Consider the following 16455-nt stretch of genomic DNA (forward strand, 5'->3'; position numbering starts at 1 on the left):
AGTAGTAGGTGTATATTATAGTACTACTACAGTAGTAGGTGTATATTATAGTACTACTACAGTAGTAGGTGTATATTATAGTACTACTACAGTAGGAGGTGTATATTATAGTACTACTACAGTTGGAGGTGTATATTATAGTAGAAAATATATATGTTGTATTGTCACGTACACCGGATAGGTGCAGTGGAATGTGTGGTTTTACAAGAGGGGTGTCAAACTCATTCCATGAGGGCCTAATGTCTGCAGGTTTATGTTTTTTTCCCTTTTAATTAAACCCTCAACCAAAATGTAAATGTAAAAATGGCCACCCCTCATAGCCTGGTTCCTCTCTAGGTTTCTTCCTAGGTTTTGGCCTTTTTAGGGAGTTTTTCCTAGCCACCGTGCTTCTACACCTGCATTGCTTGCTGTTTGGGGTTTTAGGCTGGGTTTCTGTACAGCACTTTGAGATATCAGCTGATGTACGAAGGTCTATATAAATACATTTGATTTGATTTGAACCCTTGCAAAACCACACTAGGTATTATTCGAATGAGCTCCGCCCCTAAACAATTTTGTATTGTAATCCAATTTGGCCTTGTTTCGGAGGTGGAGTTAATTGGAATAATGCCCAGTGTGCTTTGCAAGTGTTCATTTTTACATTTTGGTAATTTAGCAGACCTTCTTAATACACCATATTGCTATCAGACGTCTGCTACCAACGCAGCAGATTTAGTGTGATAGGAGGCCACAAAACTGTGACCTGCTATAAAACATTTATAAAACCTTGAGCTGTGAAAAGTATTTTGAAAATACTCATTTCAGCTCTCGAAGGTATTTTGTTTGTTATAGAATATATTGTACTGTAGTTCAGGCCAGAGAAATACAGATGTCAAAAATACTCTTTAGGTAACTGGAATACGCATTTTAAAATAAATGTAACATGAAACACTGCCCGTCTGTGGATACACCTTGATATTGTGTTGTGTTTCCAGGTCATCACTCCAGATCTTTTGAAAGGTCAGAGGGGTCTGCAGCAGGTCTCAACTGAAACACAACGACCAAATGAAGACACCACTAAACAGATACTGTTCACTTACCTCAATGATGGGTAAATTACACTTGGAATATCTCAATCACGATTTAGTTTCATGATTCTCTACTCGTTTTAACCTTGAGCTGTGACAGAACCTCTGACATGATGCCCGGGAGACTGGGGGTCGGCATCAATTCTGATTCCATTTAGGAAAATTTGAATTTTCACTTCACATTTGAATGACTTCTATTCTGATCCCAAGTGACTATTACACATTTCTCATATTTTGCCTTTAATGATATGACGGAGAGAATGTGAACGAGATCTGTTACATTCTGGTATTTCCACAGTGCCAACAGTAGAATATCACTTTCATCTCCTCACCAGTAATACAAACTGGCAGAAATGTTGAATACTTTGAAGACACAAACCCACCAAAAACTATTTGATATACCACGCTGAAACGTTAAAAGATAAACATCACACAGATCTAGTCTTGAAAGAATATGAGGAAGCCTGGAAATTGAGGCTCTGTGTGTGTAGCACAAGCAAAACCAATTATAGCCTTCATTATCTTACATCTATATGACTGGTATGTTGTATGGTAGTTATATGACTGGTATGTTGTATGGTAGTTATATGACTGGTATGTTGTATGGTAGTTATATGACTGGGTATTTGTTACCTGATATGCAGTTAATACTGGGTTACTTGCAGGTGTTCTGTAGCTAGTTATATGACTGGGGTATCTTGTATGTGTTCTGTTATGCTAGTTATATGACTGGTATGTTTTGTATGCTAGTTATATGACTGGTATGTGTTCTGATGCTAGTTATATGAGTCTGGGTATTGTTGTTCTGTATGCTATTATCATGATCGGAGGTTGCGCTCAATGGACGTGCCGTGGCGGGGCCTGGGCTTCAGTGAGTCCTACACAGTCCCACCCGATTAATCCACTCTTAATTAACCATCATTATGATTTGCCATCTTAAACCACTATTACAACTTAGACAGAAACGCCAGATAACCAGGCGCTTTCTCACCTTGAAATTGACAAAAATTTAACACTTTTTGGCTAAAACAGGGTTTTACCCAAAAACATGACACAATCAAATGAGTTCTTTTCCAATATTCCCTATTTTTCTCACCTTTCATTGTATGCAGCTCCGTGGTCCTGCCGCTTGTTCGTTTGAGCTGTTAGATCCACTCGGGGGTCCCCAAAAGTTTTCAAAAGCACCATTGACTTGTAATACCCAGCCGTATCTTTGCAGGTGTCTCCTTTTGTTAGACAACTCAAGTTTGCAAAGCCAGGTGCTCCCAAACAACAAAATCGATCACTTACAAATAATAGGCCAGTCCAGAGTACAGTTTGCAGTGCTTCTGCGAGCCTGTGAGCCATTGATACCTCGTAGTTTGAACTTTAGAAAGTGGCGACGCGATAACGAAACCCCTTTCCCGGCCTGTGACAGGCTTATGTGCGTCGGGGGCGACCTCTCCTTACAATGTCTACTTCTGAAAAGTTTGTCGTGAGAATAGCCGTGGTTATAATTATATCCGTCGACCAAATCGATATCTTCTCCCGCTCTCCCGCAATTGTGGTCGAAACAAACAGCTAATAGTTACGCAATTAATTCGTTTATCAAATTCAGGTCCTAGATCTGCATTAGAACTGCCCAAGGAAACCTGCCCTCAATATTGGTAATCACAATCAAAAGACGTGCACGCACTACGCCTAGCTAGCTGGCTACTGTGTAACAACTGAGGCATGCCAGCAGGCGCTACAATACCATCTCTAAAGCTATGGTGACCACTAAATTTTCTTCCATTCATCTTAAGCATACAAGGCCCGCACTGTTGATTCTGAAGCCTGAGGGCAGATTTTAACCCCTGATCGCAACACACTGAGTTAATATGATTGAAAAAGATCTAACCATAAAGACCAGCCCCTGCCAAATGCTCAACTCGGGCTGGCAAGCAGTGCAAACCAAGAGAAAGCTATATGAACATGAAGATATAACTCTTACTCTGGGAATAATTATAATAACATATTTTGGGAAAATAATATATTTTTTAAATTATATTCTATGATGTTAGCCAGCACGAGACAGCCTGTGCTGCCCCTGACGGCCCCCACTGCTGTCTGTTGCTAGTATTAATACGGTATGTTGTTATTCATTATGACCTGAGATTTGTTGCTAGTTATATACTGGGTATGTGTTCCGTATGTAGATATATGACTGGGGTATTGCTTGTTCTGAATTGCTATTATATGACTGGTATGTTGTACGGTAGTTATATGACTGGTATGTTGTACGGTAGTTATATGACTGTGGTATGCTGGTGAACTCCGTGTGATTGGTTGTTGTTATTCCCTCAGGACCACTGATTTAACCTCCACCACTCAGAAGAAGGTGAACCTGGTGTTTGACAGAATCAACCAACTGAAGTGGAAGACTGCAGAGAATGTGGAGGAGGAGATCAGGGTGAGGCTTGTTTGGGATGACATGGCTCAGATGGTCGGCTCTAACCACCCTGAAACACACATTGTTAAAGTAGCCTTTGTAAAACTGAAGGTTTTCTAATGAGTGAAAGTTATTGGGCGTGTGTGTGCTCGTGTGTGTGTGTGTGTGTCCCAACCCTGCAGGATTATACTGCAGAGGCCAAGGAGCTACAGCAGAAAGGAGCAGAACTGGAGAGAGAGGTGTCAAAGCTGAAGACACAGTTGGAGCATAAGACCAAGGTAAAGTAGTTCCACCGTGGTCGTTTTCATTAGGGCACGCAACGGACAATGGTACATAAACCAAAAATGAGTGATTGTTTCTGTTTCGAACCATTTTCCTTTCCGTTCGGTGGCTAATTGAACATAACCGATATAAAACTGGTAATTCACATCATACTGTGTAAATCCTTCATGGCTAAATGATAACATTGGAGACTCTGTGTGTCCTGTAGAATGGTAGAACCCTAGCGGAGGCATGTGAGAAGGCTCAGACGGACATGAAGACTGTTCAGGAGGAACTGGACAGGAGACACGAGGAACTCTCCACGCTACGGGATAGGCTGGCTGGGATGGAGGCGGAGCTTGAAGTTGCCATAGACGAGTAAGGCCCAATCCTAAATGGACCCCGGCAAGACCTTACACCTTATGTGGAGATTTGAGAGGATCTCTGAACCCGTCGTTGTGAATTGTGAAATGACCTCTTGAAGAACAATTTCTGTTGTTCTCTCTGGTTCTCTCTGGTTTCTCAGGCTTATGTTACTAGTACAGGTCAGAATGTGAGGTGGTCTGTATATTTGAGTCCATGATTCAGCCTAGTGACCTTTTCTCAAGACAAAAGGTGTATGTTCCTCAGGCTAGTCCAGGTGAAGGCAGAGAGAGAACATGGCCGTACAGAGATGAAGGACCTCCAGCTGCAGCTGTCGGAGATGCATGATGAGCTGGACCAGGCTAAGAACACAACACGGGCAGAAAGCACAGAGAAACAGCTCCTTCTGAAGGTAAGGAACAGGTTGTGAGAGAACTTGGTTCATTCTCATTCTTCCACAATATTTTGAATTCAGAATATTCCCATGATTCCCCCCTTTTTGTACACTTCTGCTTCTCGCTGTTTATTATCTATGCATAGTCACTTCACCCCCACCCTACATGTACAGATGACCTCAACTAACCTGTACCCCCGAACACCTACTCTGTACCGGTACACCCTGTATATAGCCTCCACATTGACTCTGTACCAGGACCCCCTGTATATAGCCTCCACATTGACTCTGTACCGGTACCCCCTGTATATAGCCTCCACATTGACTCTGTACCGGTGCCCCCTGTATATAGCCTCCACACTGACTCGGTACAGTAATACCCTGTATATAGCCTCCACACTGACTCGGTACAGTAATACCCTGTATATAGCCTCGTTATTCTTAATGTGTTACTTTTTATTTTAGTGTACTTGGTAAATATTTTCTTAACTCTTCTTGAACTGCACTGTTGGTTTAAGGGCTTGTAAAGTAAGCATTTCACGGTAAAGTCTACACTTGTTGTATTCGTCGCATGTGACAAATAAAGTTTGATTTGATTTGTATAGTCCATATAGAGTGTTTACTGCGTATATTCTTCCACATATTAGATGTGTTTTCCACTCTAGAAGAGAGGAAGAAGGTCACTTTATTGTCCATTTGTAAACAGGGAAACGGTAATGAATATTCTGTTTCGTTCAAACCCTCTCTGAGACGCACAGAGGAAGTGAAAACCTAGGCCTGCTATTAGGATGAGCTCTGAAGCACAGAGTTGAAGTCTGACCTACTGGATTCCAGAAGTTAATAACTGAGTGGATGTGTCTGTTTTTAGGATCTGGCCCAACTGCGGTTGGACTTCCAGGAGCTCATTCAGGTGCAGGAGGAGCAGGAGGAGGTGCTACACTGGAGGGAAAGGGAGCTGACTGCCCTGAAGGGAGCGCTGAAGGAGGAGGTGGAGAGTCATGACAAGGAGCTGAGCATTATGAAGGAGGTGTACGACAAGGAGGCGCAGAAGCTACGAGAGGAGATGGAGGAGGTGAAAGAGGTAATTGATGAGTTGAGATGAAGTGAATATCCCAGTAGCTCAATAGCATAAGTTAATTTTCTACTCAACATATTGTATCTTGTGTGTGTGTTCTAACTCCCTCTGTCTCCCTGTCAGAGTAACACAGTGCTGGGCCAGGAGAAGAGGGAGGTGGAGGAGGAGAGAGGGGAGGCCCGGGGCCAGGTGAAGGAGCGGATCCAGGAGAGAGAGGAGCTTAGGGGACAGGTACTGGGGAATGATGTACTATAATACCCATAATGATGTACTACAGTACCCATAATGCTATACTACAGTACCCATAATGATGTAATACAATACCCATAATGCTGTACTACAGCACCCATAATGCACTAATACTATAATACATATGATGTAATACAAACTAATTGCTTGTACTCAAGTACCATAATGATGTATAACAATACCGTATGCTGTACTACGTCCCATAATGTATATAAGTACCCATAATGATGTAATACAATACCCATAATGCTATACTACAGTACCCATAATGATGTAATACAATACCCGTAATGCTGTACCACGGTACCCATAATGCACTATACTACAGTACCCATAATGCTGTACTACAGTACCCATAATGCTGTACTACAGCACCCATAATGCACTATACTTCATTACCCATAATGATGTACTACAATATCCATAATGCTCTGTACAACGTGTCCAGATAACATATCAGGGCCCGTATTCATAAAAAATCTCAGAGTATGAGTGCTGATCTAGGATCAGGTCCCATTTCATCTCATTCATTCGGATATAAATGGAAAAACTGATCCTAGATCAGCAGTCCTACTAAGTCACTAACCCTGATTCAGATGACCATCCTACCCATGCTAGATTACAGAGACATTATTTATAGATCGGCAGGTAAGGGTGCTCTCGAGCGGCTAGATGTTCTTTACCATTTGGCCATCAGATTTGCCACCAATGCTCCTTATAGGACACATCACTGCACTCTGTACCCCTCTGTAAACTGGTCATCTCTGTATACCCGTCGCAAGACCCACTGGTTGATGCTTATTAAAAAAAAACTCTTAGGCCTCACTCCCCCCTATCTGAGATATCTACTGCAGCCCTCATCCTCCACATACAACACCCGTTCTGCCAGTCCCATTCTGTTAAAGGTCCCCAAAGCACACACATCCCTGGGTCGCTCCTCTTTTCAGTTCGCTGCAGCTAGCGACTGGAACGAGCTGCAACAAACACTCAAACTGGACAGTTTTATCTCCATCTCTTCATTCATAGACTCAATCATTGACACTCTTACTGACAGTTGTGGCTGCTTTGTGTGATGTATTATTGTCTCTACCTTCTTGCCCTTTGTGCTGTTGTCTGTGCCCAATAACGTTTGTACCATGTTTTGTGCTGCTGCCATGTTGTGCTGCTACCATGCTGTGTTGTCATGTGTTGCTGCCTTGCTATGTTGTTGTCTTAGGTCTCTCTTGATGTAGTGTTGTGTTGCCTCTCTTGTTGTGATGTGTGTTTTGTCCTATATTTATATTGTATTTATTTATTTTAATCCCAGGCCCCCGTCCCCACAGGAGGCCTTTTGCCTTTTGGTAGGCCGTCATTGTTAATAAGAATTTGTTCTTAACTGACTTGCCTAGTTAAATAAAGGTTAATTAAAATAAATAAATAAACTTGGTCTCAGACAAAACATATTATATTTGACTAAAATCCATGCCACTCAATTTAGTATGATATGTTACTTTGTTAGGTTACATTACATTGGCCTACGTAAATCCGGGACACTCAAATTAGTATGATATGTTACCTTTGGCATAACAGTAGGTTACTTAAGGCAAAAACTAAAAGACGGTGGTTGTTCGGGATGGATGTGTTGGCGTATAACGCGAATGTCTAGCAATCCAAAGGTTGCATGTTTTGAATCTCATCACGGGCAACTTTGAAACGACTTACTACTTAGCATGTTAGCTAACACTAACCATAACCTTAACCCTATAACTTAGCATGTTAGCTAACACCAACCGTAACCTTAACCCAATAACTTAGCATGTTAGCTAACACCAACCTTAACCCTATTAAAGCTTAGGTATGTTAGCTAACACCAATCCGTAACCACGGTACCCATAACTTAGCATGTTAGCTACTAACGCCAACCGTGCCCCAACCCTGCTCCATACAAACCCTCATAACTTAGCATGTTAGCATAACGACCAAACCGTAACCTAACCCAAATAACTTAGCATGTTTAGCTAAACACCAACCTAACAATCTACTTAGCATGTTAGCTAAACACCAACCGTAACTTAACCCTTACTTGCATGTTAGCTAACTACGCAACTGATAACGCTTAACCTATAACTTAGGCATGTTAGCTACACCAACACCGTAACCTTAACCCTTAACTTAGCATGTTAGCTAACACCAACCGTAACCTTAACCCTATAACTTAGCATGTTAGCTACAACCTAACCTTAACCCTTAACTTAGCATGTTAGCTAACAACCAACGCCGTGTAAACCTCTAACCCTATAACTAGCATGTAGCTAACACCAACCGTAACCTTAACCCTAAAACTTAGCATGTTAGCTAACACCAACCGTAACCTTAACCCTATAAACTTAGCATGTTAGCTAACACCAACCGTAACCTTAACCCTATAAACTTAGCATGTTAGCTAACACCAACCGTACACCTTAACCCTATAACTTAGCATGTTAGCTAACACCAACCGTAACCTTAACCCTATAACTTAGATGTTAGCTAACACCAACCGTAACCTTAACCCATAACTTAGCATGTTACTAAACACCAACCACCGTAACCTTAACCCTATAACTTAGCATGTTAGCTAACGCCAACCATAACCTTAACCCTATAACTGGATGTTAGTTACTAACACCAAACCGTACCTTAACCCTATAACTAGCATAGTTAGCTAACGCCAACCATAACCTTAACCCTATAACTTTAAGCATGTTAGCTAACACCAACATAACACTTAACCCTATAAACTTAGCATGTTAGCTAACGCCAACCATAACCTTAACCCCTCTAATTAGCATGATTTAGCTAACACGCCATACCATAACCTTAACCCTATAACTTAGCATGTTAGCTAACACCAACCATAACCTTAACACTATAACCTAACTTAACCCTTTAACAACTCCTAACCTTAACCTCTACACTGTAAAAAAAAAAAAAAAGGTTTTATATATATTTAATTAAACTTATTATTAAGTAACTGGTTTCACAGCCTTTTTTAGTTTACTCAACTTTTTGATCAAAGTGTTTCCAGAATTTAAAGTTTTTAGTTGGCCCAAACTTGAGAACTTAGGCTAGGTACACCCACACATTCAAATAGATATTTTAAATACAAAGTTTTCAACTCACATTGGCATTGTGCATGTTCATAGTAATTATTATTCAACATGTCCTCACCTGGGATTTGAACTCACAACCTCTTGGTTCACAGTATTACTATATTCCTGCTACACCACCATGTCTGAGTCAATGACTGATTTCACCTGTATTCCTACACGTTGCACTTCAAAGTAAATCTCAGACTTGTCAAAGGACACTCCAAAAAAAAACAATTTGGTTTATTATAGTGATTTAAGGAGTAACATTAAAACAAAAAAAAACTGAAATAATAAGTCAATAGGTAAATCAAACCAATGACGAGAGAATAGTCAGATTACTTGATAATTGACTAAGACCTGGTGGCGTTCGAGGAAGATCAGAATACTGTGAACCAAGAGGTTGTGAGTTCAAATCCCAGATGAGGACATGTTGAATATAATTTACTGCATCAACAAACATCCACAGTGTTGTTGTGTGTGAAATATGTAAGTTGAAAACGTTTGTTAACAGCACTGTGTGTTTCACTAGCCTTGATTTTCTCGAGCTTTCAGCTTGGGCCCACTAAAAGTTGAGTGAACTAAAAATGTTAAGTTCAGTTAACACTTTGACTGAAAAGTTGAGTAAACAAAAAAAATGGCTGTGGAACCAGTTACTAAATATATATATATATTTTTTTTTTGTGTAACGTAGCATATAATACTAAAGCAGTCAAACGTAATATATCATACTAAACGATCAAGACGTAGGATTACTAAACGTTCTATATTGTGCAACCGCTATTACACTGGTAGCTTAACGTAAAGTAACATATTATACTAAATGGTGGGGCACCGACTTCAGTAAATATAGTACGTTTTGCTCTGAGACCAGGTTGTCCTGAAGGTAACATAATTGTGTCCCATCTCTACACTAACCCAGGTAGAGGAGCTGGAGAGCAAGGTGGACCAGCTCAACCTCGACATCAAGGAGTCCAAAACTCTACAGAGACAGCTGGTGAAATGCGTAGAGCAACTCAAGGTAAGGAAGGAAGGAAGGAAGGAAGCACCTGGAGGGAAATATAGACTCTCAATGAAGTAGAACATTCTACAAAATGCATCATAAACGGAGTTTTTAGATAGAATGTATCTCCTACAGTAATAAATGAATAATAAACGTGTTTCCACAGCGAGAGAAGCAGCAGGTGGAGGGAACGCTGGCGGAGGTGAGGGAGAAGGAAGACGAGATCAGCCAGGCAAACAAAGACCAACTAATAAAGCTGGAGAATGTACAGGTCAGCAAAAAATGCTGGAAATACATAGTAGGCTTGTCGTAAGATTACAACTTTTCTACAGGTAAACAACTCTACATAAAAAAATATTTCCAACTTGGACAACCTGTAGTTGTAGGAGTTGTAATTCTTCTCCTTCTTCTCYGTAGTTTCGCCACACACTAACACAGTCCTTTTTGTCTGTGGTGCTTCCCTCTCACAGAGCGAGATGACCCAGCTGAACCACCAGCACAGGGAGGTGAAGGAGAGGCTGAAGGAGGAGAGGAGGAGAACAGAGGAGCTGAGGAGGGTGAAGAGTGATCTGGACGAGGAGAGGAGACTGCAGAACGGCACTGTGGAGAAACTGCAGAGGGAGGTGAGAGGAGGAGGAGAGAGAGGGAGGGATGGGTAGAGGAGGGAGGTGAGAGGAGGGGAGAGGAGGGAGGGATGGGTAGAGGAGGGAGGTGATCGGTAGAGGAGGGAGGTGATCTGGACGAGGAGAGGAGACTGCAGAACAACACTGTGGAGAAACTGCAGGAGGTGAGAGGAGGAGGGGATAGGGAGTGAGGTGTACTGTAGGTCATAGGCCACTGAGAAGAACATTGTGTTTCTATGAAGAGGACCAGTGTAATTTCAATATTTATTTTCTTGTCTCCACCCTTGAGTGCTGTTGGGTTTAGAAGTTATGATACTCATGAATTACACTTCTCGTGTACACTTCTCGAGTTCTCACCAGTGCAAATGATAGGCGTTGCATGAAAAACATCATCTATCGTGGGGGGGAATGTTCAATGAACATCATTCAGTCTGTCTTACTCCTTCCACTCGCTGTCTCCCCCTCTCTCTCTCCCCCTCCTCTCTCTCTCCCCTTCTCTCTCTCTCTCGCTCCAGATGAGTGCTAAGGTGGAGGAGTGTGAGGCGGCCACTGAGAAGCTCCAGCTGCAGGTTGATGAAGTCAGAAAGAAGAGCCACACAGAGCTGACTGAGCTCCAACAACAGCTGCAGGAAAAGGGACTGGACCTGGAGAAATCACAACAGACGACCAGAAAACTGCAGGAAGAGGTGTGGTGGGACATTTTCCCCTATTGAGTCACCAATGGATGGATCATAGTCTGTCTGATTATACTCTCTCTCTTTCATCTATCTCTCTTTCTAATTCTCTCTCTCTTTTCAATTCTCTCTCTCTTTCTAATTCTTTCTCTCTTTCTAATTCTCTCTCTTTCTAATTCTCTCTCTCTTTCTAATTCTTCTCTCTTTCTACCTCTAATTCTCTCTCTTTCTATCGCTCTCTCTCTCTCTTTCTTCTCTACTCTCTCTTCTCTATATATTATATCTATCTCGCTCTTTCTAATTCTCTGTCTATCTCGTTATATCTCTCTCTCTCATGCTTCAGAGAGAAGGAGCTGAGCAGTGATTCTAGAGTTGATATGTTTATCAAGAGAGGAGACGGTAATGTAAAATGCAGCTGTAAATACATTGAGATGAAGGCTATTGAGATCCACAACCAGTTAAATCATTTTTAATATGTTATGTGTGCGTTAGCTTAKCATATAGCATTCCCTACCTGGACTTGGCTCTGTCTGGGCTATGAACCAGGCTCCTCCACGTCGCCAACACACGCGACCTCCCGCTTGACAATGTACGAGCCGATTGAGCTATAGAAAACGAGTCCTATTTGATAGCTCCCTTGGCGACTTTTCAAGCTAGCTGTGGAGTTCTTAACTCCGTTACGTGTGTGTGTGTGTGTGTGTTCAGCTGCTTCCCCTGGAGCAGGGTCTAGAGCGGAGTCGTAGGGAGTGGGAGGAGGCCCAGCAGAGAGGCAGGCAGCTGGAGAGGAAGGTGGAGGAGCTGGAGGAGAGGAACGCACATGCCCACGAGGACCACGCCCGACAGGTCAAACTCATTGAGGTACTGTTATTGTGTGTGTGTGTGTGGAGAGGCACACACAACCTGACAAACTATAAAAACGTACCTTACACGGAAAATAGAGGGATTTTCCACTCCCCCTCTCCTCCAGGACATGCAGGTGGAAATAGAGGGATTTTCCACTCCCCTCTCCTCAAGGACATGCAGGTGGAAATAGAGGGATTTGAAGAGGTAAACATGTCAAAGAGTCAGAGTGGGAAACATCCAATCCAACATTTTGTCTTGCAGTACAGGGGGGTGGGGGGATGCCCTGAGGATGGCTTTTAAAACCGGTGGGTGGTTGTGGTAAAATGCAGTAAAATCTCACACTGTCGTGTGGAAGCAAACCGTACTGATAGTTTCTTTTTTTACACGATCCTTTCCAGCACGGTTCCTGCTACTATGGTGGATGTGTAAAAGGTCTGCACAGGTCAGCGTGGCTCAGTAGTGTGAACAGGACATATGGCCCACGGTAACAGTAACCACAGTAACGGTACCTCCAAGACTTTGACCTGTCAGACTGTGTTAGATTGGTTTGGTATCAAAAATCGCAATATTGACATGTGCGAGATCCATATCGTAAAATATACATATCGCAATAGATCCATATCGTAAAAGATACATATCGCAAGAGATCATATCGTAAAAGAGACTATCACAATAGATCCATATCGTAAAAGATACATATCGCAAGAGATCCATATCGTAAAAGATACATATCGCATGAGATACATATCACAAGAGATCCATATCGTAAAAGATACATATCGCACAAGATACATTCACAAGAGATCCATATCACAAGAGATCCATATCGTAATAGATCCATATCGTAAAGATACATATCGCAAGAGATCCATATCACAAGAGATCCATATCGTAAAAGTACATATCGCACGAGATCCATATCACAAGAGATTCATAATCGTAATAGATCCATATCGTAAAAGATACATATCGCAAGAGATACATATCACAAAGAGATCCATATCACAAGAGATCCATATCTAAAGAATACATATCGCAGAGATCCATATCACAAGAGATCCATATCACAAGAGATACATATCGTAAAAGATCCATATCGCAAGAGATCCATATCACAAGAGATCCATATCGTAAAAGATACATATCACAAGAGATCCATATCGTAAAAGATACATATCGCACGAGATCCATATCGTAATAGATCCATATCCAAGAGATCCATATCGTAAAAGATACATATCTTAAAAGATACATATGCATGCAATATTTTGAAATGCATCTCAGACACGTGTAAGGTACGTTTTTATAGTTTGTCAGGTTGTGTGTGCCTCTCCACACACACACACACAATAACAGTACCTCAATGAGTTTGACCTGTCGGGCGTGGTCCTCGTGGGCGTGTGCGTTCCTCTCCTCCAGCTCCTCCACCTTCCTCTCCAGCTGCCTGCCTCTCTGCTGGCCTCCTCCCACTCCCTACGACTCGCTCTAGACCCTGCTCCAGGGGAAGCAGCTGAACACACACACCACGTAACGGAGTTAAGAACTCCACAGCTAGCTTGAAAAGTCGCCAAGGGAGCTATCAAATAGGACTCGTTTTCTATAGCTCAATCGGCTCGTACATTGTCAAGCGGGAGGTCGCGTGTGTTGGCGACGTGGAGGAGCCTGGTTCATAGCCCAGACAGAGCCAAGTCCAGGTAGGGAATGCTATATGATAAGCTAACGCACACATAACATATTAAAAATGATTTAACTGGTTGTGGATCTCAATAGCCTTCATCTCAATGTATTTACAGCTGCATTTTACATTACCGTCTCCTCTCTTGATAAACATATCAACTCTAGAATCACTGCTCAGCTCCTTCTCTCTGAAGCATGAGAGAGAGAGATATAACGAGATAGACAGAGAATTAGAAAAGAAGAGATAGATATAGATATATAGAGAGAGAGAGTAGAGAAAGAAAGAGAGAGAGAGAGCGATAGAAAAGAGGAGAATTAGAGGTAGAAAGAGAGAAAGAATTAGAAAGAGAGAGAGAATTAGAGAGAGAGAAATTAAGAAAGAGAGAAAGAATTAGAAAGAGAGAGAGAATTAGAAAGAGAGAGAGAATTAGAAAGAGAGATAGATAGAAAGAGAGAGAGTATAATCAGACAGACTATGATCCATCCATTGGTGACTCAATAGGGGAAAATGTCCCACCACACCTCTTCCTGCAGTTTTCTGGTCGTCTGTTGTGATTTCTCCAGGTCCAGTCCCTTTTCCTGCAGCTGTTGTTGGAGCTCAGTCAGCTCTGTGTGGCTCTTCTTTCTGACTTCATCAACCTGCAGCTGTGGAGCTTCTCAGTGGCCGCCTCACACTCCTCCACCTTAGCACTCATCTGGAGCAGAGAGAGAGAGAGGAGGGGAGAGAGAGAGGGGGAGACAGCGAGTGGAAGGAGTAAGACAGACTGAATGATGTTCATTGAACATTCCCCCCACGATAGATGATGTTTTTTCATGCAACGCCTATCATTTGCCATGGTGAGAACTCGAGAAGTGTACACGAGAAGTGTAATTCATGAGTATCATAACTTCTAAACCCAGCAGCACTCAAGGGTGGAGACAAGAAAATAAATATGAAATTACACTGGTCCTCTTCATAGAAACACAATGTTCTTCTCAGTGGCCTATGACCTACAGTACACCTCACTCCCTATCCCTCCTCCTCCTACCTCCTGCAGTTTCTCCACAGTGTTGTTCTGCAGTCTCCTCTCCTCGTCCAGATCACCTCCCTCCTCTACCGATCACCTCCCTCCTCTACCCATCCTCCCTCCTCTCCCCCTCTCTCACCCCCTCCTCTACCCATCCCTCCCTCTCTCTCCTCCTCCTCTCACCTCCCTCTGCAGTTTCTCCACAGTGCCGTTCTGCAGTCTCCTCTCCTCGTCCAGATCACTCTTCACCCTCCTCAGCTCCTCTGTTCTCCTCCTCTCCTCCTTCAGCCTCTCCTTCACCTCCCTGTGCTGGTGGTTCAGCTGGGTCATCTCGCTCTGTGAGAGGGAAGCACCACAGACAAAAAGGACTGTGTTAGTGTGTGGCGAAACTACGGAGAAGAAGGAGAAGAATTACAACTCCTACAACTACAGGTTGTCCAAGTTGGAAATATTTTTTTATGTAGAGTTGTTTACCTGTAGAAAAGTTGTAATCTTACGACAAGCCTACTATGTATTTCCAGCATTTTTTGCTGACCTGTACATTCTCCAGCTTTATTAGTTGGTCTTTGTTTGCCTGGCTGATCTCGTCTTCCTTCTCCCTCACCTCCGCCAGCGTTCCCTCCACCTGCTGCTTCTCTCGCTGTGGAAACACGTTTATTATTCATTTATTACTGTAGGAGATACATTCTATCTAAAAACTCCGTTTATGATGCATTTTGTAGAATGTTCTACTTCATTAGAGTCGTACTTATTCCCTCCAGGTGCTTCCTTCCTTCCTTCCTTCCTTACCTTGAGTTGCTCTACGCATTTCACCAGCTGTCTCTGTAGAGTTTTGGGACTCCTTGATGTCGAGGTTGAGCTGGTCCACCTTGCTCTCCAGCTCCCTCTACTGGGTTAGTGTAGAGATGGGACACAATTATGTTACCTTCAGGACAACCTGGTCTCAGAGCAAAACGTACTATATTTACTGAAGTCGGTGCCCCACCATTTAGTATAATATGTTACTTTACGTGTAAGCTACCAGTGTAATAGCGGTTGCACAATATAGAACGTTTAGTAATCCTACGTCTTGATCGTTTAGTATGATAAATTACGTTTGACTGCTTTAGTATTATATGCTACGTTACACAAAAAAAATATATTATATATATATTTAGTAACTGGTTCCACAGCCATTTTTTTTGTTTACTCAACTTTTCAGTCAAAGTGTTAACTGAACTTAACATTTTTAGTTCACTCAACTTTTAGTGGGCCCAAGCTGAAAGCTCGAGAAAATCAAGGCTAGTGAAACACACAGTGCTGTTAACAAACGTTTTCAACTTACATATTTCACACACAACAACACTGTGGATGTTTGTTGATGCAGTAAATTTATTCAACATGTCCTCATCTGGGATTTGAACTCACAACCTCTGGTTCACAGTATTCTGATCTTCCTCGAACGCCACCAGGTCTTAGTCAATTATCAAGTAATCTGACTATTCTCTCGTCATTGGTTTGATTTACCTATTGACTTATTATTTCAGTTTTTTTTGTTTTAATGTTACTCCTTAAATCACTATAATAAACCAAATTGTTTTTTTTGGAGTGTCCTTTGACAAGTCTGAGATTTCTTTGAAGTGCAACGTGTAGGAATACAGGTGAAATCAGTCATTGACTCAGACATGGTGGTGTAGCAGGAATATAGTAATACTGTTGACCA

General features: G+C 42.1%; 2 protein-coding genes across 10 annotated transcripts in view; one reads left to right on the top strand and one right to left on the bottom strand.

Annotated features, from left to right (window-relative positions):
- Positions 1 to 16455, top strand: part of LOC112075235 (cingulin-like protein 1) — a 33988-nt gene that overhangs the window by 5499 nt on the left and 12034 nt on the right. For all 9 annotated transcript variants that reach the window (XM_024142260.2, XM_070440829.1, XM_070440824.1 and 6 more), the window contains exons 3-14: positions 975 to 1090; positions 3393 to 3498; positions 3660 to 3755; positions 3968 to 4116; positions 4369 to 4513; positions 5364 to 5576; positions 5694 to 5801; positions 9849 to 9947; positions 10096 to 10200; positions 10400 to 10552; positions 11068 to 11238; positions 11932 to 12084. In XM_024142260.2, coding sequence (XP_023998028.1) covers positions 975 to 1090; positions 3393 to 3498; positions 3660 to 3755; positions 3968 to 4116; positions 4369 to 4513; positions 5364 to 5576; positions 5694 to 5801; positions 9849 to 9947; positions 10096 to 10200; positions 10400 to 10552; positions 11068 to 11238; positions 11932 to 12084 — 1614 coding nt within the window. The remainder of the gene's footprint in view (positions 1 to 974; positions 1091 to 3392; positions 3499 to 3659; positions 3756 to 3967; positions 4117 to 4368; positions 4514 to 5363; positions 5577 to 5693; positions 5802 to 9848; positions 9948 to 10095; positions 10201 to 10399; positions 10553 to 11067; positions 11239 to 11931; positions 12085 to 16455) is intronic.
- LOC112075236 (cingulin-like protein 1) overlaps positions 14222 to 16455 on the bottom strand; it is a 4140-nt gene continuing 1906 nt past the window's right edge. The window contains exons 2-5 of the mRNA XM_070440821.1: positions 15543 to 15642; positions 15289 to 15393; positions 14937 to 15089; positions 14222 to 14441 (exon numbers count right to left, since the gene is read on the bottom strand). Coding sequence (XP_070296922.1) covers positions 14349 to 14441; positions 14937 to 15089; positions 15289 to 15393; positions 15543 to 15642 — 451 coding nt within the window. The 3' untranslated portion in view covers positions 14222 to 14348. The remainder of the gene's footprint in view (positions 14442 to 14936; positions 15090 to 15288; positions 15394 to 15542; positions 15643 to 16455) is intronic.

This window comes from Salvelinus sp. IW2-2015, unplaced genomic scaffold (genome assembly GCF_002910315.2).
Source record: "Salvelinus sp. IW2-2015 unplaced genomic scaffold, ASM291031v2 Un_scaffold3042, whole genome shotgun sequence".
Taxonomy (NCBI): Eukaryota; Metazoa; Chordata; class Actinopteri; order Salmoniformes; family Salmonidae; genus Salvelinus; species Salvelinus sp. IW2-2015.